This window comes from Zootoca vivipara, chromosome 2 (genome assembly GCF_965207765.1).
Source record: "Zootoca vivipara chromosome 2, rZooViv2.hap1.1, whole genome shotgun sequence".
In the NCBI taxonomy this organism is placed as follows: Eukaryota; Metazoa; Chordata; class Lepidosauria; order Squamata; family Lacertidae; genus Zootoca; species Zootoca vivipara.
Genome location: NC_142584.1, coordinates 113,970,130 through 113,995,379, shown reverse-complemented (window position 1 = coordinate 113,995,379; position 25,250 = coordinate 113,970,130). Strand labels below are relative to the sequence as shown.

The window sequence follows — 25,250 nt, the reverse complement described above, 5'->3', positions numbered from 1 at the left end:
GAATGGTCCAGTGGTGGACAACTTTCAGTAAATAAATAAACGAGTAAGATCTCCTTGGTTTTGAAAAGTGCCAAATTCTGGTGACATCTGGGCTTAAGGCAGTTTTACACTGGAAGTGAGTGAGGTTGCCCAGCATCTCCCTCTTTCGCCTCCTGCTCTCTTGCGAAGTGAGAGGGCATTGCAGAGAAAGCAGCGTTTGGCCAGCTGCAGCAGCCAAAATGCTCTTATTTTAATCCCCGCTATTAAAAATGTGTTGGGTGAGCCTTAGCCAGAAGGCAGGACACCACTGTAGCAGCCCAGCTGCATTTTTCCTATCTTGCCTTTTCTCCAAGGGACTCATGGCGACCTCTGGTGCTCTCTGCTTTCCTAGCTACCATCACAACAACCCTGTGAGGTGGGTCAGCTTGAGAGGCCGCCAACAGCCACAGGTCGCTCCCTGATAAGTACTTTTGGTTTAGATGGGGGCATGAGACTCTTAATCTCTGGGTCACGGGGTTGAGCCCCACGTGAGGCAAAAGAACCCTGCGTTGCCGGGGGTTGGACTGGATGACCCTCGGGGTCCCTTCCAACTCTACAATCCAACCATGTTGACATGCAAGTTTGTTTCATCTTCTCATTCTTTTTGCCTGGCACCAATGCTTTACTGGTGTGCCAGTAAGTGAGTACCGTATATTCTGGCGTATAAGACGACTGGGCGCATAAGACGAACCCCAACGTTTCCAGTTAAAATATAGAGTTTGGGATATACTTGCCGTATAAGAAATACGACCCAGCGTATAAGACAACCCCTGACTTTGGAGAAGATTTTCCTGGGTTAAAAAGGAGTCTTATAAGCAGGAATATACAGTAAATAGAAAGGAAAAATAAAAATAAATGACCACCCTTCCCCACAGCCCAAAGGAACGTTTTTCCCCCTCATTGAGGAACAGACTACAAATCCCAGAATCCTTTCGGCAAGGGAAAAGGGAAGAAGCGAAGGACTAGGACATCCCAGGCTGCCTGTTTCCTCTGGCCTGTCTCCATTTGTGTGGGTCGTTTGCAGGAGGCGTCCGGCCATCGCGATCTCGGGTGCAAAGAGGTTTTTCAGGGGAGGCTGAAGGTCCGAGCAGGAAGGAGTCTTTGCAGGCAGAGGCGCGCTTCGGAAGCAGCTTTACACGGGTGAGAGGGCACCGTCTGAACCCTGCAACACGTGAATGCCGGTGAGTGGGCGGGGGGCAGGAAAGGGCGGCGGGAGAAATAATCCTTTCTGGCTTTCCACATTGCAGTAATAAGTTTGCATCGGGGAGGAAGGGGAGATTCTCGAGAGCCGAAGAAGGAAACTCTTTCACTTGTTTATTCCTCACTGAAAGCTTTGAAATGAAATGGTAAAATGTAAAATTTTGTAAAATGCAATCGTAACCAGAGATAAATATGAATCTGAAACGCAGTAATAGTCGAGGATAAATACACACCAAGAATGTGTAGAAAACTAATAAAAATATATTTAAAAAAGAATGGAGTGCAGGAAACCACTTAAGCAAAATGGTATTAATTTTTATAAAGCTTATAAAAATAAATTAGAAGAAATGAAATGAAAGCTTGCTGGTAGATTTAATTAATTAAAAAATCTGGAGGTTAAGAAAAAATCAGATAACATCATAATCCCTTTTTAAAAAATGAAAAAAGGCTGCAATTGGAATACCCCCCTGAATATTTTAAAGTGCTCAAAAATGCCCTGTATATCATTGGGGGGGGGGGACGCTCAGATTGACGGGCCAAATGGGGGTCTATTAATGGTATTAATTTTTATAAAGCTTAAAAAAAAGTAAAAAATGAAATGAAAACTTGCTGGTAGATTTAATTAATTAAAAAATCTGGAGGGTAAGAAAAAATCAGATAACATTATATTCCCTTTTTTTAAAATGAAAAAAGGCTGCAATTGGAATATCCCCCCCGAATTTGTTTAAGTGCTCCAATATGCCCTGTATATCATGGGGATTGGGGGGGGGGAACCCTCAGATCAACGGGTCAAATGGGGATATAGCTGGACTCTGCACCCCCCACCCACCCATGCCAGCCCCATCTCCCTAGGGTGCTCCAGCCCATCTCGTGAGTCGGGTGCTTTTGCCTGGCGGGAATATGCCATTGATTATTCCCCTGACCTTCTTGGATGGAGGGCTGTGTGCATGTAAATAGACTTCTGGTTTCTGTGGCTTGAATGTATCCCCCGGCTTGCGTGTATTTTACTTCCTTGCATTCTTACACCACCAATCCTGTCAGGAGCTCAAGGTAGTGTGCATGGTTCCCCATCTCCCCATTTCTTCCTCAGAACACCCCTGTGAGGTAGGCTAGGCTGAGACAGTGACCAGCCCAAGTTCACCCAGTGGGTTTCACAGCCAGGTGGGCATTTGAACCCCGGCCTCCCAGGTCTCAGCACAGAGCTCTAACCACTACACCAAATTGCCACTCTGGACTAGCAGTGCTCCCTGGTATTAGACAGGGGTCTTTTCCTAGCCTCTCTTAGATAGATCACGAATTGGACTTGAGGGTATCTGCTCTGCCAATTGTGCTAAGGCTGCTCTCCAATCTCTTTTTAAATATTTTTTTGAATTATAAAAAAAATCAAATATTACAAATACTTTTAAAATACAAGGGTAACTAATTTCTCATATCTGTTGACTTCCTATCCACCCTCCCGTGGTGTTTTTTTTATTCCTTTACTAAGCTGCAATGTTAGTTGTATTATATCTACTCTGGACTTAATCATCCAGGGTCCTTTATCTTTTTTATTATTATTAGCTCTAATTGGTTAAATTTAAAATTCTCATCTGCCGCTATACTCAAAATCCTGCGTACGATTTAACACAACCATGATATTATTATTTTTCAAGTATTCCACAAATCTTCAAGACTCATTTTCTCCTTTTGTTCTCTAATAATAATAATAATAATAATAATAATAATAATAATAATAATTTATTATTTATACCCCGCCCATCTGGCCGGGTTCCCCCAGCCACTCTGGGCGGCTTCCAAGAAAACAGAAATTCTAAAATACAGAAATCCATCAAACATTAAAAGCTTCCCTAAACAGGGCTGCCTTGAGATGCCTTCTAAAGGTCTGGTAATTGTTGTTCTCTTTGACCTCTAGTGGGAGGGCATTCCACAGGGTGGGTGCCACTACTGAGAAGGCCCTCTGCCTGGTTCCCTGTAACTTGGCTTCTCGTAGTGAGGGAACTGCCAGAAGGCCCTCGGAGCTGGACCTCAGTGTCCGGGCAGAACGATGGGGGTGGAGATGCTCCTTCAGGTATACCGGACCGAGGCTCCCCTCCAGCTATCTCTTGCAACCTATAAAGCTGCCCTAAATGCGTGACACAGAGACGAGAACGGTCATAGCTGAAAGGCAGGATCTTTCCCTTCAAGGCAGAGCTTCCTGGGTTCAGTCCCCATCATTTCCCGTGAACAGAATCAAGTTGCAAGCATATATGGTTAAGACCAAAGTGACATGGCTAAACTGACCCCCAAAAACTCACTGCGGTCAACCCCAGGAAACAGCCATAGGCTGAGTGCCCCAACATTAGGGTTGCAAAAAGTAAAAAACACAACCCCCCCGAAAGCTGAGCTTTAAAAAAAAACAAATCCTAAAGTTTTTGAGATTTTGTTTTACAAATATTTTTAAAAACCTGCAATTTTTTATCAAAGCTTTGTCATTGCTACTGAAAACTAATAGATGAATAGAAGAATAACCTATTCATCTGATGCTGAAACAAAAAACTTGCACATCCACTATGTAAAAGAATGAAAGTCTACTATCCCCCTTCTCTCCCTCCTTCTCTCCCTCCCCCAACCAATGCAAGCAGGAGAGCATTCCAAACTTTTAATGTTGGTGACACACTTTTTAGACATGCATCATTTCGCAGCACAGTAATTCAGTATTGCATCATTTCGTGATGCAGTATTTCAGTTTCCCTAGCAAACCAGATTTTAAACTAACCCCTTTCCAGCCCTGGGAGGAATGTGGGGAGCATTCACAAGACACACCTATGCACTGCAGCCGACACACTAACGTGTCGCAACACACAATTTGGAAAGCCCCGGTATAGGGCATTAATGTCTCACATCTATCTATCTATCTATCTATCTATCTATCTATCTATCTATCTATCTATCTATCTATAAAAGTAGGCATTGCAGGCGCAGAGGTCACAGCCTTTCTCCGTAATTGCTGAACCGAATTGAAACAAATTTGGGCACAACGTACCTTGCCCACCAGGGTGGGACCTGGCATAAAAAGGATTATCAAAAAACCACACCTTTCACACGTAAAATAATGATTGAAGGCAAAAAAAAGTGGCGTGCAAATTAGGCATCACCAGCCGGAAGCTCTGAAGACTCCAGCAGCTCCAAAGCTGCGCTGCCAGATGACATCACAACATTCCACAGCAACCAACTGAAAAACAGTCCTTTTGCAGCAACAAGGCCAAGCTTTTTCAATAGGCCGCAGCATCGCCAAGCAGGAAAAACTGAGTAGGCTGCACCATTCAGTAGGCCACAGGCAAAAACAAACAAAATAGGGCCTTTCACAGTGTGGTGGTGGTGGTGGTGGTGGTCACAGGGATGAAGCACAACAAAGGGAGGGAGGGGAAACACATAGCCATGAGGGGGAAGGAATAACCCTGAGTCAGCCAAAGCAGTGGGGGGTGGGAGGGTTGGGATAGGGAAAAAACTAAGTAGGCCGCAAAGTTGCCCAGTAGGCCACAGGCAAAAACAAACATAATATGGGCCTTTCACAGGGTGAGGGAATCACAGGGATGAGGCACAACAAAGGGAGGGGGGGACATATAGCCATGGGGCCATGGGGGGAAGGTAGGATCCTGAGTCAGCCAAAGCAGTGGGGGGTGGGGACATTTTCAGGAACACGCATGGGTGGGTGAGTCTTATTTTTGAAACTTACAGTAGGGGAGTCAGGGTTGGGACAGGGCAGGTGAGGGGACTCTGAAGGGAGACTCTGAAGGTCAATTTAACAGAAAAGGGCCCATTTAACACCAAAACCCACAGCAACGCATGGGCTAGGTCAGCTAGTTGAATATAAATGATCTGAAGAAAGGACATTTATGATCTGAAAACAGAGACAATGTATGCACTTTTTGGGTAACCCAAGAAAATCTTGAATAAAGACAAACAAAGAAAGAAGTTGCAAGGATCTATGGGGAAGACTGAAATTCCCACCCTGCGCTTGCCACTAAAGGCGTTCCTGAGGTGCTGCAGTTTTTTCTGAGGGCATTTTGTCATTACAGAGACAGCTATCCTTTGATGATGTGTCTGTTTATTTCACCAGATTCGAAAGGGCCCTTCCTGCTGGACGTTGGCTGAAGAGCAAAGGAGGCCATGCTGGAGAATGAGCAGAACGTGCTCTCTGTGGGTAAGGAGCCTCCTTCCTCTCTGCCAGAGTCTGAAGCCGTCCTTCCGTGACATTTTGTTGTCACGTTGCTTTTGGGGAGAAAGGGTATTTGGGGAGCATGTCTGGTGTACGAGAGCTGCAAATGTACCTTATTCCAAATGCCTTGCATTTTGATGCCACCTTCCCCCCCCCCCCAGGAGCTTAAGGTGGGGCACACGGGTCTCCCCCTTCCCACAACAAACCCTAGATGGCCTTGGCCCATATACATGAAGAATTGTCTCCAGCCCCATCATTCAGCCCGGACCCTGAGGCCCACCTCCTCCGAGGGTCTTCTGCCGATTCCCTCACCACGAGAAGCGAAGTTACAGGGAACCAGGCAGACGGAGTCTTCTTGGTAGTGGCGCCCACCCTGTGGAACGCCTTCCCACCGGATGTCAAGGAAATAAACAACTATATAACCTTTAGAAGACGTTTGAATGCAGCCCTGTATCAGGAACTTTTTATGTTTGATATTTTATTATGCTTTTATATGTGCTGGAAGCTGCATAGAGTGGATGGGGAAACCTAGTCAGATGGGTGGGGTACAAATAAGAAAGTATTAGTAGTAAGCAAGCATAGGTGTAGAGACTTGTGAGTGGGTGTAAGGTAGGATTCTCTGCAAAATTAAAGATGTCGGATGGGCAGGGAATTAATAACAACAGCAACAATAACAGTAATCTGTGAGGTAGGCTAGCCCTGAGAGGAAATGACTGGACCAATATTTCCCGATGAGTTTCACGGCTGAGGTTGGGATTTGAACCCAGGTTTCCCAGGTTCTAGTCTGGCGCTTTAACCACTGTGCTGCACTTTAGCTGTGTGAAATGAGTTTGCTGGCATGTGAGGGACTCCCACCAGCGTAAGAGCAACAGTCTGGAAGCGCCAACCATGTTCCTTCCTTGGGGTCCTGGCAGTGCAGTCCCAATCCCCCACTCCGCATACTTCTTCAACCGTCCTCCCTTCTCCTTCCAGCACAGACCGAAGGACCACCTTGCCCCCCACAAACACCCAGCCCCCTAACCCAAGGTGCTGTTTAGTTATGGGTTCTCCTTCTCCGGAAATGTTTGAGGGAGCTTTGGGTGAGCAGCCGTTGGGGATAGTTTGGGCCATGAGGCAGAATGCTTCCTCCTCCTCACTTCTTCTTCCTCCTCTTCTTCCTTCTTCTCACTTCTTTCCTGTGTAGCCCTGCCGCTTCCCAAGATGAGCCTCATCCCCAGCGCAGAGCAAGCAGAAGAGCCCAGGCTGCCACAATATGAGATCTCAGACGGAACAGGGGCTGCCATTTCGGACACCAGCTCAGGTGAGTCTGTTTGGGTGGGATGATGAGTCCGTTCAGAGTTTCTCCTCCCTTGCTGAGAAAGGGCAGGAAAAATGTTCTCTGTTTCTTCATTCATAGGGATGGTATGGATCCTATTGTTTTAAAGTTGCTTCTCCGACAGACCTGGCCACTGTTCTTCCTCCTTCCCCCTTCCTCCTCAATTTACTATTTTTAACAAAATAAAAAAATTCCTTCCAGCAGCACCTTGTTTTGTTGTTGTTGTTGTTTTAGTCGACCTTCAAAGGCACCAGTTGTTGTTGTTTAGTCGTGTCCGACTCTTCGTGACCCCATGGACCATAGCACGCCAGGCACTCCTGTCTTCCACTGCCTCCCGCAGTATGGTCAAACTCATGTTCGTAGCTTCGAGAACACTGTCCAACCATCTTGTCCTCTGTCGTCCCCTTCTCCTAGTGCCCTCAATCTTTCCCAACATCAGGGTCTTTTCCAAGGATTCTTCTCTTCTCATGAGGTGGCCAAAGTATTGGAGCCTCAGCTTCACGATCTGTCCTTCCAGGGAGCACTCGGGGCTGATTTCCTTAAGAATGGATAGGTTTGATCTTCTTGCAGTCCATGGGACTCTCAAGAGTCTCCTCCAGCACCATAATTCAAAAGCATCAATTCTTCGGCGATCAGCCTTCTTTATGGTCCAGCTCTCACTTCCATACATCACTACTGGGAAAACCATAGCTTTAACTATACGGACCTTTGTCGGCAAGGTGATGTCTCTGCTTTTTAAGATGCTGTCTAGGTTTGTCATTGCTTTTCTCCCAAGAAGCAGGCGTCTTTTAATTTCGTGACTGCTGTCACCATCTGCAGTGATCAAGGAGCCCAAGAAAGTAAAATCTCTCACTGCCTCCATTTCTTCCCCTTCTATTTGCCAGGAGGTGATGGGACCAGTGGCCATGATCTTGGTTTTTTTGATGTTGAGCTTCAGACCATATTTTGCGCTCTCCTCTTTCACCCTCATTAAAAGGTTCTTTAATTCCTCCTCGCTTTCTGCCATCAAGGTTGTGTCATCTGCATATCTGAGGTTGTTGATATTTCTTCCGGCAATCTTAATTCCGGCTTGGGATTCATCTAGTCCAGCCTTTCGCATGATGAATTCTGCATATAAGTTAAATAAGCAGGGAGACAATATACAACCTTGTCGTACTCCTTTCCCAATTTTGAACCAATCAGTTGTTCCATATCCAGTTCTAACTGTAGCTTCTTGTCCCACATAGAGATTTCTCAGGAGACAGATGAGGTGATCAGGCACTCCCATTTCTTTAAGAACTTGCCAAAGTTTGCTGTGGTCGACACAGTCAAAGGCTTTTGCATAGTCAATGAAGCAGAAGTAGACGTTTTTCTGGAACTCTCTAGCTTTCTCCATAATCCAGCGCATGTTTGCTATTTGGTCTCTGGTTCCTCTGCCCTTTCGAAATCCAGCTTGCACTTCTGGGAGTTCTCGGTCCACATACTGCCTAAGCCTGCCTTGTAGAATTTTAAGCATAACCTTGCTAGCGTGTGAAATGAGCGCAATTGTGCGGTAGTTGGAGCATTCTTTGGCACTGCCCTTCTTTGGAATTGGGATGTAGACTGATCTTCTCCAATCCTCTGGCCATTGCTGAGTTTTCCAAACTTGCTGGCATATTGGGTGTAGCACCTTAACAGCATCATCTTTTAAAATTTTAAAAGATTTCATTGGTATGAGCTTTCGTGTGCATGCACACTTCTTCAGATACCCAATGACAAACTTAGTTGGTCTCTAAGTTGCTGCTGGAAGGATTTTTTTTTTATTTTCTTTCGACTACGTCAGATCAACACTGCTACCTACCTGTAACTACTACTATTTTTAAGAACATGAAAACTCAGAATCTCGACCTTCTCAGAATCCCAATACCCACTGGACCCTCCTCTCAGCAAGCCTGGCCAACATCTATGGACTGTGCCTGCTTTGGTCTGTCCTGCATTTTCCAAGGTTCAGCTTCATGGGGCCCCCTGCATTTTCACACAATGCGAGAAGGAGAGAAACCTCCCTTTTCCTTTTACACCTCTGTCCTGTCCTCCCTCCACCATCTTTGCTGTTCTCCTCTAACTCAGCCGAGTGCTGAGTCCCTCAGGCTCAGACGTTAGGAGGATAGAGGAGGGGGAGAAGAAAGTGGGGAATGAGAGCAAACAGGCAAATGCGAGGACAGCGATTGCCAAGCTTTCTAGCTCCGTGAGCACATTTGGGTTTTGTTTTTTCTTTCAAGCATGTTCTGTGGGCACCACTCATTCTGGTCATTCCTGCCTGGACTGAGAGGAGGAAGTGAGACAACAACAGTAGCATCATTGTTAAGGGATTTGGGCGGACGTCCGAAAAAGTAGAATTTCTCTTGAGCCTCGAAAACGACCTAGAGCTGAAATAAGTGGGGAGGCTTCCTCCTCCAGTTCTGGCTTGTATTCAAGGGAGATGGAGGTAGCAAGCCTTGCTGCCTTAGGACCAAGGGGGCATTTGGGGGGGGGGGAACTGGCTGAAAGGTTTGAAACGGCTCTGATTTTGGTTCCTCTGTTTTGTTTCTGTCGCGTTGGTATTGGTTAAAACTTGGGGTTTGTGGTTATTTTTATTTGGGTATAACTGTAAACTGTTTGTTGTTTTTATTGATTTATTGGCTGGTTTGTTGCATATAGTATATGTTCAATGTTTTATTGTGTTTTATATGTTGCAAGCTGCCTAGCATGGCTGGGGAAACCCAGTCATATGGGAGGAATATACCGGTATGAGGGTGTGAGGTCCACCCCTGTGTTGGTGGAAGGACAGTTTGCTCAGCACCCTCTCATCAAAAAAATAAAAATAGCTCTTCCACTGGTTATACCATATGCAGTGGGTGTGTGGGTGGGGGGAGAGAAGTGGTACAACCTCTGTCTCTCACGCATCATCTAGTCCAACCATCTCAGTTTGGATTCTGAGGCTACTTTAAGGTTACCAGATTTTTTTCAATGCATCTGGGGACACTTTTCAACTTCCTACTAAATTGATGGATTTTGTCAGTGGCTTGATTTGTAAATCCGGGGACTGTCCCTGGGAAACGGGGACGTCTGGTAACCATAGGCTACTTCTCTGCCATCTTCAAACCCTGATTCCACTTTCTTCACTCTCTCAGCAGGAAACTCGAGGAGGAAACATTTCTGCCCAGAGTGCGGCCGATGCTTTGCCTTCATATTGGCTCTTGCTAAACACCAGAGAATCCACACAGGGGAGGAGATCCAGGAAAACTCTGAGAGCGGGGAATGTTTTGGTCAGAGTTTGGAGCTTGCAAGCCATTCGGAAACCCCTATGTCTTCGGAGTTCAGGAAGGTTCTTGCTCATCAGCCCATCGTTCTGATCCACCGGAACATCCATGCAGGAGGAGATAACTCATATCGCTGCTTGGAGTGTGGGGAAGGTTTCTCCCAACTCTCAGATTTTGTGAAACATGAAGGAGGCCACAGAGGAGAGAAACCCCGTAAATATGGCGAGAGTAGGAACGGGTTCCCCAAGAGATCACAGCTTCGTGAACACCGTAAAGTCCACACAGGAGTGAAGCCCCACAAATGCTGTGTGTGTGGGCTATGCTTTTCTGTTAGGTCACAATTTGTTACCCATCAGCAAACCCACAATGGAGAAAAACCCTTTAAATGCCCAGAGTGTGGGAAATCATTTGCTCAAAAGGTAAGTCTTCTGAACCATCAGAGGCTTCACACAGGAGAGAAGCCCTATGAATGCTCGGAGTGTGGGAAATGTTTTCCTCAAAACTCACAGCTTTGGAGCCATCGGTTGGTTCACAGGGAGGAGAAACGGTATAAGTGCTTGGAATGTGGAAGAAGGTTTACTCAGCGTTCCGTCCTTGTAAACCACCAGAGAACCCACACAGGAGAAAGGCCCCATAAGTGTCTGGAGTGTGGAAAATGTTTCCCCTCCAAAAAAAATCTCAAGCGACACCAGGGAATCCACACAGGAGAGAAACCGTATGAGTGTATGGAGTGTGGAAAATGTTTTTATTTGAAAGATCAGCTTCTGAGGCATCAATCTGTTCTCACCAGAAAGAGGCCCCATAAATGTGCGGAATGTGGGAAAAGTTTTATTGTACCCTCACAACTTGCAAACCACCAGAGAATCCACACTGGGGAGAAACCCTACAAATGCATGGAGTGTGGAAAATGTTTTGCTAACAAATCACACCTTCATGTACACCAGAGAATCCACACAGGAGTGAGACCATATGAATGTGAAGAGTGTGGGAAATGTTTTTCCACTTCATCACATCTCATTTCTCATAACACAGTCCACACAGGAGAAAAACCACATAAATGTTCAGACTGTGGAATGTCATTTACTTTAGCACAAAGCCTTAGGGTGCACCAGAGAATCCACACAGGAGAGAAACCCCACAAATGCTTGGAGTGTGGGAAATATTTTTCAAGGAAATACACCCTTGTGATCCATCAGAGGATCCACACAGGAGAGAAACCCTATAAATGCTTGGAGTGTGAGAAATACTTTCCTAGTAATTCAGAGCTTAATGTGCATCAAAGGATCCACACAGGAGAGAAACCTTACATGTGCTTGAAGTGTGGGAAATGTTTTTCTCAGTCATCACATCTTCATAGACACCAGAAAGTCCACACAGGAGAAGAGCTTCCCAATGTGTAGAGCGTGGGAAATGTTTTTCACAGAGTGGAAACCTTCAAAGACTCCATGTCGAATAAAGAGCATATAAATGTTGGGAGTGTGGGGAATGTTTTGATCAGTGGTCAGCCCTTGTGTAGGACATATAGATATCAGGAGTTTGGAAAATGCTTTTTTAAGAAATGAAACTTTCATCAACATTGGCAATTCCACAAAGGAAATACAATGCAAATGTCTGGAGTGTGGGAAGTCATTTGCTGCTCATTCGGACCTTCAAAGGCACCAGAGAATCCACAAAAAAAGGGAAACCCCATTAATGTTTTGCATGTGGGAAATGTTTGGCCTAAAAGGCAAACTGGTACTTCATCAGGGAGTCCACACAGGAGAGAAAGCATACAAATGCTTTGAATATGTGTATTGCCAGATAATTTCAGAAAGCGGTGTCTCCTGATCTATATAATGATAGCTTTAAATCCTTATATATCTATCTGTACATATAATGAGGGCTTCCCCATAAATCTATCTGTGTAATGAGAACTTGGCATCAATCAGAGGTCTAGACAGTGGGCTGATAAGGAGTCAACTAGTGGACAGGTCTGTCTTCACCCAGCCATGGAACTGGCAATTAGACATAGACAGACTTTGGCTCACTGCAGGGAACAGAGGGAGTAACTGTTCTGTGCCAACCGCAGAGATAGGGTAGGATGGGAAAAGAACTTACAAGAGCCCACCTGCCATTAGATCATGCTTGGAAGCCTCTACTGTACATAAGGGCTCAGCGACATCAATGTTGCCCTATCAAGGGAAGGGAAGGATCTCTTGCTCCCAGGGTCTCTGCAGCAAATGAGATGAACCATGAACTTAACTTTTGCAGTTATCTCCAAAATATCCTTCTGATCTTGTTTCTTAAGTGTTACTCATTACAGTAATGAGTATGGAACATAGGTGTTAGACTGTTGGAATAATATTTAGAATATACTGGAGCCCATTACGATTTTTTTTAAAAAAGGGCTACATAAGGCAGGGGTCAGCAAACTTTTTCAGCAGGGGGCCGGTCCATTGTCCCTCAGACCATGTGGTGGGCTGGACTTTTTTTGTGGGGGGGGGGGAATGAAAAAATTCCTATGCACCACAAATACCCAGAGATGCATTTTAAATAAAAGGACACATTCTATTCAATTAAAAACACGCTGATTCCCGGACCGTCCATGGGCTGGATTTAGAAGGCGATGGTAACTAACTGTTGGAGAGGCAATAGGGATGTTGTTGTTGTTGTTGTTTAGTCGCTTAGTCATGTCCGACTCTTCGTGACCCCATGGACCAGAGTACGCCAGGCACTCCTATCTTCCACTGCCTCCCGCAGTTTGGTCAAACTCATGTTCGTAGCTTCGAGAACACTGTCCAACCATCTCGTCCTCTGTCATCCCCTTCTCCTTGTGCCCTCAATCTTTCCCAACATCAGGGTCTTTTCCAAGGATTCTTCTCTTCTCATGAGGTGGCCAAAGTATTGGAGCCTCAGCTTCACGATCTGTCCTTCCAGTGAGCACTCAGGGCTGATTTCCTTCGGAATGGAGAAGCAATAGGGACAATGCTTCTCTAAAACATAGGTTTTTTCATTGTCCCATATGGTGCTATAACTGAAATTATCAACTGTACAGAACAACCTTACATTTATTGAGCAAAATATCGTCTTCAATTATATACCCAGCACATGGAACCTTACAAAAGGACCATACAAGTGGACTCTTGTATGATACTGATACTCATGAATTGGAAAAATAAAAATGTGGCTCCCTTCTATAATTGGATTGGAGACTTATACAAACTCGCAACATATAAACAACTTGCATATAAAGACAGACTTTCCATGGACAAGTTCAATGATACTGTATTTTGGATCCATTTTTACAAATACTGTAATAGGTTAAGGCAGGGGTAGGCAACCTAAGGCCCATGGGCCGGATGCGGCCCAATCGCCTTCTCAATCCGGCCCGCGGACAGTCCGGGAATCGGCATGTTTTTACATGAGTAGAATGTGTCCTTTTATTTAAAATGCATCTCTGGGTTATTTGTGGGACCGGCCTGGTGTTTTTACATGAGTAGAATGTGCGCTTTTATTTAAAATGCATCTCTGGCTTATTTGTGGGGCATAGGAATTCGTTCATCCCCCCCCCCCCAAAAAAATATATAGTCTGGCCCACCACATGGTCTGAGGGACAATGGACCGGCCCATGGCTGAAAAAGCTTCCTGACCCCAGGGTTAAGGTCTGGTGAAATACAATAACAACCTTTTAAAATATACAGTTTGGGGTTCCCCCCCCCCTTCATTTCCCCCTTCTTACACGGTTTCTCTTTCTCTTTCTCTCTCTTATTTACGTCTCACCATGTTTAGTGCACATATAATTATGTACTTTTTGAACTTTCTTTGTTTTAATTTAATTTTTTCCCGTTTTGCATTTTTATTAACAATTGTATACAGCAACTATAGTATACATCAGGCATCCCCAAACTGCGGCCCTCCAGATGTTTTGGCCTACAACTCCCATGATCCCTAGCTAACAGGACCAGTGGTCAGGGATGATCGGAACTGTAGTCCAAAACATCTGGAGGGCTGAAGTTTGGGGGTGCCTGGTATACATCCTCTTTGAGTAAATGTGAGTATACATCTTATAAACAGAGCAACAAATGTATACAAGTAATACTCCATTTGTTAACAAACAATACTTATTTTATTCTTCTACTATCTCTTATTTTATCCTAAAAAACAAACAAACAACAGAAAAAGAAAAACAAACATATATTTGGACCTCCTTTCATTTCATGATGAGTATTGTATTTCTGATGCACATATAATTATGGACATTCTGAACTTTCAATAAAGTTATTTTTTAAGTTAGACTGCTTTGCTTAAATTAATAAATTAATAAAAGTTTTTTCCTGTTCCTTCGTCGCCACCAAAGAGCACATTGAAGTGGAGAATTCAAAAATGTTTTAAGCCATGAGCAAGATATTCCCTTCGCTCCTCAACTCTGAAACATAACATTTTGTTATCATGGAGGACAAAAAAAGCCTCCCCAAAATCCTTGGAATGTGAAAAATCCTACTTCCTCCCCCTTCAAAAAATTCATTTATTGAAAAGCAAAGTACAGTAGTGCATACAAAAAACTCCCAAGTCAGAAAAACACTGTCGGTGAATTCAGCCTGATGCAATCTCACTTTATGCAAGATAAGTAAGAAAATCAAAACAAAACATTAAAGGAAGGGAATAAAAAACTAATGAGTATGACTACTTGAGTATGACTACTAACATACTAAGTATGCTGAAGTTTGAATTTCAAAGCATCATAAAGTAAATGTACATTTTCCATTTTGCTCCTGGTATTCCTTTTACTGATATTTTTACCATTCTGCTTTGAGGTTGGTTTGTTTTTTGAATGGTCCAACGGCGGACAACTTTCAGTAAATAAACGAGTAAGATAAGATCTCCTTGGTTTTGAAAAGTGCCCACGTTGACATAGAGGTTTGCTTCGCCTTCTTATTCTTTTTGCTGGGCACAAATGCTTTACTGGTGTGCCAGTAAGTGAGTAAATAGAATGGAAAAATAAAAATAAATGAGCACCCTTCCCCAGAGCCAAAGGCATATTTTTTTCTTCCCAGGGAGGAAAAGACTACACCTCCCAGAATCCTTTGGGTCTAGAAAAAAAGAAGCGAAGGGGCAGGACATCTCAAGAGGTGCTTGTTTCCTCTGGCCATTCCCCATTTGTGTGGGTCTTTTGCAGGAGGCGTCCGGCCATCGCGATCTCTGGGGTGCAAAGAGGTGACGCTGAAGGTCCGAGCAGGAACGAGTCTTTGCAGGCAGAGGCGCCCTTCGGAAGCAGCTCTCCACGGGTGAGAGGGCACCGTCTGAACCCTGCAACACGTGAATGCCGGTGAGGGGGCGGGGCAGGAAAGGGTGGCGGGAGAAACAAGCCATTGTGGCTTTTCCCATTGCACGAATAAGTTTGCACGTTGCATCGGGGAGAAAGAGGAGATTCGCGAGAGCAGAAGAAGGGAACTCTTTCACTTGTTTATTCCTCTTTGAAAGCTTTGAAATGAAATGGTAAAAAATAAAATTTTGTAAAATGCAATGGCAACCAGAGATAAATATGAAACGCAGAAATAGTAGATGATAAATACACACCAAGAATGTGTAGAAAACTAATAAAAATATATATTTAAAAAGGTTTAAAAAAAGAATGGAGTGCAGGAAACCACTTAAGCAAAATGGTATTACTTTTTATAAAGCTTATGAAAATAAATTAGAAAAAATGAAACGAAAGCTTGCTGGTAGATCGTGCATATTTTTAATTAAAAACTTTGGACATTAAGAGAAAACCAGATAACATTATAATCCCTTTTTTAAAAAAGAAAAAAGGCTGCAATTGGAATATCCACCCGAATATTCTAAAGTGCTCCAAGATGTCCTGTATATCATGGTGATGGGGTGTGTGGAAATCTCAGTTCCAGGGGCCCAATGGCTGGACTCTGCACCCCCCACCCACCCATGCCAGCCCCATCTCCCTAGGGTGTTTCAGCCCATCTCTGAGTCAGGTGCTTTTGCCTGGCTGGAATATGCCATCGATTATTCCCCTAACCTGCTTGGATGGAGTGGTGTGTGCATGTAAATAGACCTCTGGTTTCTGTGTGGCTTGAATGTATCCCACGGCTTGCGTGTATTTTACTTCCTTACATTCATACCACACTGATCCTGCCAGGAGCTCAAGGTAGTGTGCGTGGTTCCCCATCTCCCATTTCTTCCTCATAACAACCCTGTGAGAGAGGCCAGCGTGAGAGACAGTGACCGGCCCAAGGTCACCCAGTGGGCTTCACAACCAGGTGGGCATTTGAACCCTGGCCTCCCAGGTCTCAGCACAGAGCTCTAACCACTACACCAAATTGCCACTCTGGACTAGCAGTTCTCCCTGGTATTAGATGGGGTTATTTTCCCAGCCTCTCTTAGATAGATCACGAATTGGATTTGGGAATATCTGCTGCCAGTGAGCTATAGCTGCTCTCCAATCTCTTTTAAATGTTTTTAATTTTCAAATATTACTAATTCTTTTAAAATACAGTTGTAACTAATATCTCCTATCCATTCTCATATCTGTTGACTTCCCATCCACCCTCCCATGGTGTTTTTTTATTCCTTTACAAAGCTGCAATGTTATATCCCTTCTCGACTTAACCATCCAGGGTCCTTTACCTTTTTTAATTAATATTAACTCTAATCTGTTTAACTGCAAATTCTCATCTGCTGCTATACTCCAAATCCTGCGTACGATTTAACATAACCATGATATTATTATTTTTCAAGAATTCCACAAAATAGTTTCATTCTTCAAGAATCTTATTTTCTCATTTTGTTCTCTAACTCTGGGTCCTCTCCAGCTAACTCTTGCAACCTATGAAGCTGCCTTAAATGTGTGACACCGAGACGGGAACGGCCATAGCTGAAGGGCAGGATCCATCCCTTCAAGGCAGAGCTTCCTGAGCTCAGTCCCCGTCATCTCCCGTGAACAGAATCAGGTTGCAGGCATCTATGGGGAAGACCAAATTGACATGGCTAAACTGACCCCCAAAAACTCACTGCGGTCAACCCCAGGAAACAGCCACAGGCTGGGCCCCCCGACCTTAGGGTTGCAAAAAGTAAAAAACACAACCCCCCCAAAAGCTGAGGTTTTTTTTTAAAAAAACAAATCCCAATTGTTTCTCAAAGGTTTGTCAGTGCCAATGAAAACTAATCGATGAATAGAAAAATAACCTATCCATGTGACGCTGAAACAAAAACCTTCCACATCCACTATGTAAAAGAATGAAAGTCAACTATCCCCCTTCTCTCCCTCCCCCCAACCTTATCCTGCATGCAGCAGAACTTTCCAAACTTTTCATGTTGGTGACACACCTTTTAGACATGCATCATTTTGCAGAACAGCAATTCAGTTTTGCATCATTTCGCGATGCAGTATTTCAGTTTCCCTAGCAAACCAGATTTTAAACTAACCCCTTTCTAGCCCTAGTGGGGAGCATTCACAAGACACACCTACACACACTGCAGCTGACACACTAACGCGTCACGACACACTGTTTGGAAAGCCCCGGTATAGGGCATTAAAGTCTCACATTGAATTTAAATGATCTGAAGAAAGGACTTTTATGATCTGAGACGATATATGCACTTTTTTGATAACCCAAGAAAATCTTGAATAAAAACAAAGATTCCCACTAAAGGCGTTCCTGAGGTTTTTGCTGAGGGTGTTTTGTCATTACAGAGACCGCTAACCTTTGTGGACGGGGCTGTTTATTTCTCCAGGGTAGAAAGGGCCATCCCTGCTGGACATTGGCCGAAGAGCAAGGGAGGCCATGCTGGAGAATGAGGGGAACGTGGTCTCTCTGGGTAAGGAGCCTCCTTCCTCGTTGCCAGAGTCTGAAGCAGTCCTTCCAGGACATTTTCTTGTCATGTTGCTTTTGGGGAGGAAGCGTATTTAGGGAGTAGGTTTGGTGCACGAGAGCTGCAAATGCCGTGCATTTTGATTCCACCTTTCCCCCCTCCAAGGAGCTCAAGGTGGGGCACACAGGTCTCCCCCTCATTTAATCCCCACAACAAGCCCTAGACAGCCTTGGCCCAGTATACCTGAAGAAGCGTCTCCAACCCAATCATTCAGCCCGGACCCTGAGGCCCACCTTCTGCAAGGGTCTTCTGACGATTCCCTCACCACAAGAAGCGAAGTTACAAGGAACTAGGCAGAGGGAGCCTTCTTGGTAGTGGCGCCCTCTCTGTGCAACGCCTTTCCACCAGATGTCAAGGAAATAAATAACTGTATAACCTTTACAAGACGTTTGAATACAGCCCTGTATCAGGAAGTTTTTATTTTTGACATTCTATTATGCTTTTATATGTGCTGGAAGTTGCAAAGAGTGGATGGGGAAACCCAGTCAGATGGGTGGGGTACTAATAAGAAAGTATTATTAGTATTAAGCTAGCATAGGTGTAGAGACTTGTGTGTGGGTGTAAGGTAGGATTCTGTCCAAAATTAAAGATGTCGGATGGGCCGGGAATAATGATAATAATAATAATAATAATAATAATAATAATAATAATAATAATAATAATAATATCATCATCATCATCATCAATGTGAGGTAGGCTAGCCCTCAGAGGAAATGACTGGACCAATATTTCCGGATGAGTTTAACGGCTGAGGCGGGATTTTAACCCAGGTTTCCCAGTTTCTAGTCTCGCACTTTAACACTGTGCTGCACTTTAGCTGTGTAAAATTATTTTGCACGTGATGGACTCCCACCGGCGTAACAGCAACAGTCTGGAAGCGCCAACCATGTTCCTTCCCCGGGGTCCTGGCAGTGAAGTCTGGACCCCCCACCCCACAGACGTCTTCAGCCGTCCTCCCTTCTCCTTCTAGCACACAGAGAAGGACCACCTTGCCCCCCACAAAAACCCAGCCCCATAACCCAAGGAGCTTTTTCGTTATGGGTTCTCCTTCTCCGGAAATGTTTGAGGGAGCTTTGGATGAGCAGCCGTTGGGGATAGTTTGGGCCATGAGGCAGGATGCTTCCTTCTCCTTACTTCCTCTTCCTCTTCTTCCTTCTCACTTCTTTCACACATAGCCCTGCTGCTTCCCAAGACGAGCCTCGTCCCCAGTGCAGAGCAAGAGGCAGAGCCCAGGCCCCCACAATATCAGATCTCAGACGGAACAGGGGCTGCCATTTCGGACACCAGCTCAGGTGAGTCGGTTTGGGTGGGATGATGAGTCCGTTCACAGTTTCTCCTCCCTTGCTGAGAATTGGCAAGAAAAATGTTCTCTGTTACTTCATTTAAAAAGAAGCTCAACAAGAATATCTCTTCCACTGGTTATACCATATGCAGTGGGAGGCGGGGAGAGAAGTGGTACGACTCCCGTCTCTCATTCATCATCTGGTCCAACCATCTCAGGTTGGATTCTGAGGTTACTTCTCTTCAAACCCTGATTCCGCTTTGTTCACTCTCTCAGCAGGAAACTCGAGGAGGAAAAATTTCTGCCCAGAGTGTGGCCGATGCTTTGCCTTCAGATTGGCTCTTGCTAGACACCAGAGAATCCATACAGGGGAGAAGATCCAGGAAAACTCTGAGAGTGGGGAATGTTTGGGTCAGAGTTTGGAGCTTGCGAGCCATTCGGAAACCCCTATGTCTTCAGAGTTCAGTAAGGTTCTTGCCCATCAGCCCATCGTTCTGATCCACCGGAACATCCATGCAGGAGGAGATATCTCATATCGCTGCTTGGAGTGTGGGGAAGGTTTTTCCCAACTCTCAGATTTTGTGAAACATGAAAGAGGCCACAGAGGAGAGAAACCCCGTAAATATGGCGAGAGTAGGAACGGGTTCCCCAAGAGATCACAGCTTCGCAAACACCGTAAAGTCCACACAGGAGAGAAGCCCCACAAATGCAGTGTGTGCGAGTTGTGCTTTTCTGTTAGGTCACAACTTGTTAGCCATCAGCGAACCCACAGTGGAGAAAAACCCTATAAATGCCCGGAGTGTGGGAAATCATTTGCTCATAAGTCAGGCCTTGTAATCCATCAGAGGCTTCATACAGGAGAGAAGCCCTATGAATGCTGGGAGTGTGGGAAATGTTTTCCTCAAAATGCACAGCTTTGGAGCCATCGTTTGGTTCACACAGGGGAGAAACGGTATAAGTGCTTGGAATGTGGAAGAAGGTTTACTCAGCGTTCCTCACTTGTAGTCCATCAGAGAACCCACACAGGAGAACGGCCCCATAAGTGCCAGGAGTGTGGAAAATGTTTCCCCACAAAAGGAAGTCTCATGCGACACCAGAGAATCCACACAGGAGAGAAACCCTATGAATGTAGAGAGTGTGGAAAATGTTTTCATGAGAACGCTGACCTTCTGAGACATAAGACTGTTCACAGCGGAGAGAGGCCCCATAAATGTGCGGAGTGTGGGAAAAGTTTTATTGTACCAGCACAACTTTCAATCCACCAGAGAATCCACACTGGGGAGAAACCCTACAAATGCATGGAGTGTGGAAAATGCTTTTCCCAGAAGCAGCACCTCAAGGCGCATGAAAAAATCCACACTGGGGAGAAACCCTACAAATGCATGGAGTGTGAAAAATGTTTTGCCAACAAATCATACCTTCATGTACACCAGAGAATCCACACGGGGGTGAAGCCATATGAATGTGGAGAGTGTGGGAAATGTTTTTCTACTTCATTTGGCCTTAATATTCATAGGAGAGTCCACACGGGAGAAAAGCCACATAAATGTTTAGACTGTGGAATGTCATTTACTATAGCACAAGGCCTTAGGATGCACCAGAGAATCCACACAGGAGAGAAACCCCACAAATGCTTGGAGTGTGGCAAATGTTTTCCAAGGAAAGACAACCTTGTGATCCATCAGAGGATCCACACAGGAGTGAGGCCATATGAGTGTGGAGAGTGTGGGAAATGTTTTTCTACTTCATCACATCTTCTTGTTCATAGGAGAGTCCACACAGGAGAAAAGCCCCATAAATATTTAGACTGTGGGATGTCATTTACTTCAGCACAAAGCCTTAAGGGTCACCAGAGAATACATACAGGAGATAAACCCTATAAATGCTTGGAGTGTGAGAAATCATTTTCTAAGAAGTCATACTTTGTTATCCATCAGAGGATCCACACAGGAGAGAAACCTTAGACTCCATGTGGAATAAAGAGCATATAAATGTTGGGAGTGTGGGGAATGTTTTTGTCAGTGGTCAGCCCTCGTGGAACACAAGAGTGGCCATCCAAAAAGGACGTATAGATATCAGGAGTGGGAAATGCTTGGTAAAGAAATGAATCTTTTATGAACATTGGCGATTCCACAAAGGAAATACAAGTCAAGTGTCTGGAGTGTGTGGGAAATGGTTTGCTGCTTGTGTGGACCTTCCAAGGCCACATGACCCGGAAGCTGTATGCCTGCTCCCTTGGCAAGTAAAGCGAGATGAGTGCCGCATCCCCAGTCGTCCATGACTGGACCTAATGGTCAGGGGCTTCTTTACCTTTACCTTTATTGTCCTATAAAATTATCAGTAGAACTATACAGAACAACCTTACATTTACTGAGCAAAATATCGTCTTCAATTATATACCCAGCACATGGAACCTTTCAAAAGAGGTGACTCTTCCAGGTGGCTCACAATTTAGCAGAACCACCTGCTCCATCCGGGCCCAGTACGGGCCACATGATCTCCTGCAATGATTTTGCAAAGTTTTTTGCAGATAAAGTCGCTCAGATTCGGGAAGAGGTAGACTCCACCGTGGGAGCAGGGCCGGGGCGGGGGAGTGCTAGAGTTCTGTCTAGTCAAGTTGTGTGGGATCAATTTCAATCTGTTACCTCCGAGGATGTGGACAGGCTGCTTGGACGAGTGAAACCAACCACCTGTCTCCTTGATCCTTGCCCATCCTGGCTTATAAAAGCTAGCCCAGAAGGGCTGGGCGATGGGCTTCGCGGGTTGGTGAATGCTTCTCTCCATGAGGGAGCCTTCCCAGACCCGCTGAAAGAGGCGGTTATTAAACTGCTTCTGAAAAAGCCATCTTTAGATCCGGCCAATATGGCCAACTATCGCCCAGTCTCAAATCTTCCATTCTTGGGTAAGGTAATAATAATTTAATAATAATAATTTATTATTTATACCCCGCCCATCTGGCTGGGTTTCCCCAGCCACTCTGGGCGGCTTCCAACAAAAAATTAAAACACAATAATCTATTAAACATTAAAAGCCTCCCTGAACAGGGCTGCCTTCAGATGTCTTCTAAAAGTCTGGTAGTTGTTTTCCTCTTTGACATCTGTTGGGAGGGCGTTCCACAGGGCAGGCGCCACCACCGAGAAGGCCCTCTGCCTAGTGATTGAGCGAGTGGTTGCCGAACAACTCCAGGCACGCCTGGAAGAAGCGGATCATTTGGATCCCTTCCAGTCAGGATTCAGACCTCATCATGGGACTGAAACTGCCTTGGTCGCACTGGTCGATGATCTCCGGCGGGCTATCAGCGGCTTTTGACACCATCGACCATAACATCCTTCTGGACCGTCTAGAGGGCTTGGGAGCTGGGGGCACTGTCATACAATGGTTCTGCTCCTTCCTCCTGGGCCGTGTTCAGAAAGTGGTGGTGGGGGATGAGTGTTCAGACCCTTGGGCTCTCACTTGTGGGGTGCCTCAGGGTTCTGTCCTCTCCCCAAGCTTTTTAACATCTATATGCAGCCGCTGGGAGATATCATCAGGGGGTTTGGGCTGGGTGTTCAGATACCCAGCTCTACCTCTCTTTTAAATCAGAACCAGTGAAGGCGGTGAAGGTCCTGTGTGAGTGCCTGGAGGCGGCTGGAGGATGGATGGCGGCTAACAGATTGAGATTGAATCCTGACAAGACAGAAGACTGTTTGTGGGGGACAGGAGGCGGGCGGGTGTGGAGGACTCCCTGGTCCTGAATGGGGTAACTGTGCCCCTGAAAGTCCAGGTGCGCAGCCTGGGGGTCATTTTAGACTCACAGCTGTCCATGGAGGCACAGGTCAATTCTGTGTCCAGGGCAGCTGTTTATCAGCTCCATCTGGTACGCAGGCTGAGTCCCTACCTGCCCACTGACTGTCTCTCCAGAGTGGTGCATGCTCTAGTTATCTCTCGCTTGGACTACTGCAATGCGCTCTACGTGGGGCTACCTTTGAAGGTAACCCGGAAACTACAACTAACCCAGAATGCGGCAGCTAGACTGGTGACTGGGAGCGGCCGCCAAGACCACATAACACCGGTCCTGAAAGACCTACATTGGCTCCCAGTACGTTTCCGAGCACAATTCAAAGTGTTGGTGTTGACCTTTAAAGCCCTAAACGGCCTCGGTCCGGTATACCTGAAGGAGCGTCTCCACCCCCATCGTTCTGCCCGGACACTGAGGTCCAGCGCTGAGGGCCTTCTGGCGGTTCCCTCGCTACGAGAAGCCAAGTTACAGGGAACCAGGCAGAGGGCCTTCTCAGTAGTGGCACCCACCCTGTGGAATGCCCTCCCACTAGAGGTCAAAGAGAACAACAATGACCAGACCTTTAGAAGGCATCTCAAGGCAGCCCTGCTTAGGGAAGCTTTTAATGATTGATGGATTTCTGTATTTTAGTGTTTTGTTGGAAGCCGCCCAGAGTGGCTGGGGGAACCTGGCCAGATGGGCGGGGTATAAATATTATTATTATTATTATTATTATTATTATTATTATTATTATTATTATTATATAAAAGCACGCTACAACTGGACTCTCCGTGGCCTGACCGCAGCAAAATGACTGATACTGATGAATTGGAAAAATTAAAATGCAGCTCCCTTCTATGATTGGATTGGAGGATTCTACAAACTCGCAACATATACACAACTTGCATATAAATCCAGACTTTCAATGGACAAATTCAATGATATTTTGGATCCATTTTTACAAATACTGTAATACGTTAAGGTCTGGGTTTCCACCCCTCCCCTCTTTATTTCCACCTCTTACATGGTTTCTATTTCTCTTTTTTATGTCTCACCATGTTTAGTGCACATATAATTATGTACTTTTTGAATTTTTTTTAAGTTGGACTGCTTATTTGGCTTCTCCTGCTTTGCTTAAATTAATAAAAGCTTCTTCCTGTTCCTTCGTCGCCACCAAAGAGTAAATTGAGGTGGAGAATTAAAAAATGTTTTTAGCCATGAGCAAACTATTCCCTTCGCTCCTCAGCTCTGAAACATAACATTTTTTATCATGAAGGACAAAAAACCTCCCACAAATCCTTGGAATGTGAAAAACCCCACTTCCTTCCCCCTTTTAAAAATTTCATTTCTTGAAAATCAAAGTAGTGCATACAAAAAACTCTGTTGTGAATTCAGCCTGATGCAATCTCACTTTATGCAAGCTAAGTAAGAAAAACAAAACAAAAAATTAAAGGAAAGGAATAAAAAACTAATGAGTAAGAGTACAAAATACTAAGTACGTTGAAGTTCGAATTTGAAAGCATCATAAAGTAAATGTACATTTTCCATTTTGCTCCTGGTATTCCTTTTACTGATATTTTTACCATTCTGCTTTGAGGATGGTTTGTTTTTCCAATGGTCCAGTGGTGGACAACTTTCAGTAAATAAATAAACAAACGAGTAAGATCTCCTTGGTTTTGAAAAGTGCCCAATTCTGGTGACATCTGGGCTTAAGGCAGTTTTACACTGGAAGTGAGCGGGGTTGCCCAGCATCTCCCTCTTTCGCCTCCTGCTCTCTTGCGAACTGAGAGGGGATTGCAGAGAAAGCAGTGTTAGGCCAGCTGCAGTTGCAGCCAAAATACTCTTATTTTAATCCCCACTGTTAAAAATGTGTTGGGTGAGCCTTAGCCAGAAGGCAGGACACCAGTTTAGGAGCCCAGCTGCATTTTTCCTATATTGCCTTTTCTCCAAAGGACTCCTGGCGGCCTCTGGTGCTCTCCGCTTTCCTAGCTACCATCACAACAACCCTGTGAGGTGGGTCAGCTTGAGAGGCCGCCAACAGCCACAGGTCGCTCCCTGATCAGTACTTTTGGTTTAGATGGGGGCATGAGACGCTTAATCTCGGGGTCACGGGTTTGAGCCCCACGTGAGGCAAAAGAGCCCTGTGTTGCCGGGGGTTGGACTGGATGACCCTCCGGGTCCCTTCCAACTCTAGAATCCAACCAGGTTGACATGCAGATTTGTTTCGTCTTCTCATTCTTTTTGCACCAATGCTTTATTTGTGTGCCAGTAAGTGAGTAAATAGAAAGGAAAAATAAAAATAAATGAGCACCCTTCCCCACAGCCCAAAGGAACGTTTTTCCCCTCACAGAGGAACAGAC

At 45.1% G+C, this 25,250-nt stretch overlaps 1 protein-coding gene across 1 annotated transcript; it reads left to right on the top strand.

The window, feature by feature from the left end:
- The first annotated feature begins 972 nt into the window (after window positions 1-972).
- Window positions 973-25,201, top strand: LOC148687100 (uncharacterized). The gene is made up of 5 exons (XM_088664266.1): window positions 973-1,158; window positions 5,318-5,401; window positions 6,600-6,716; window positions 9,860-11,381; window positions 19,666-25,201. The coding sequence occupies exons 2-5, from the start codon at window positions 5,368-5,370 to the stop codon at window positions 21,095-21,097; spliced, it is 3,105 nt and encodes a 1,034-aa protein (XP_088520392.1). The 5' UTR covers window positions 973-1,158; window positions 5,318-5,367; the 3' UTR covers window positions 21,098-25,201.
- Window positions 25,202-25,250: the final 49 nt, after the last annotated feature.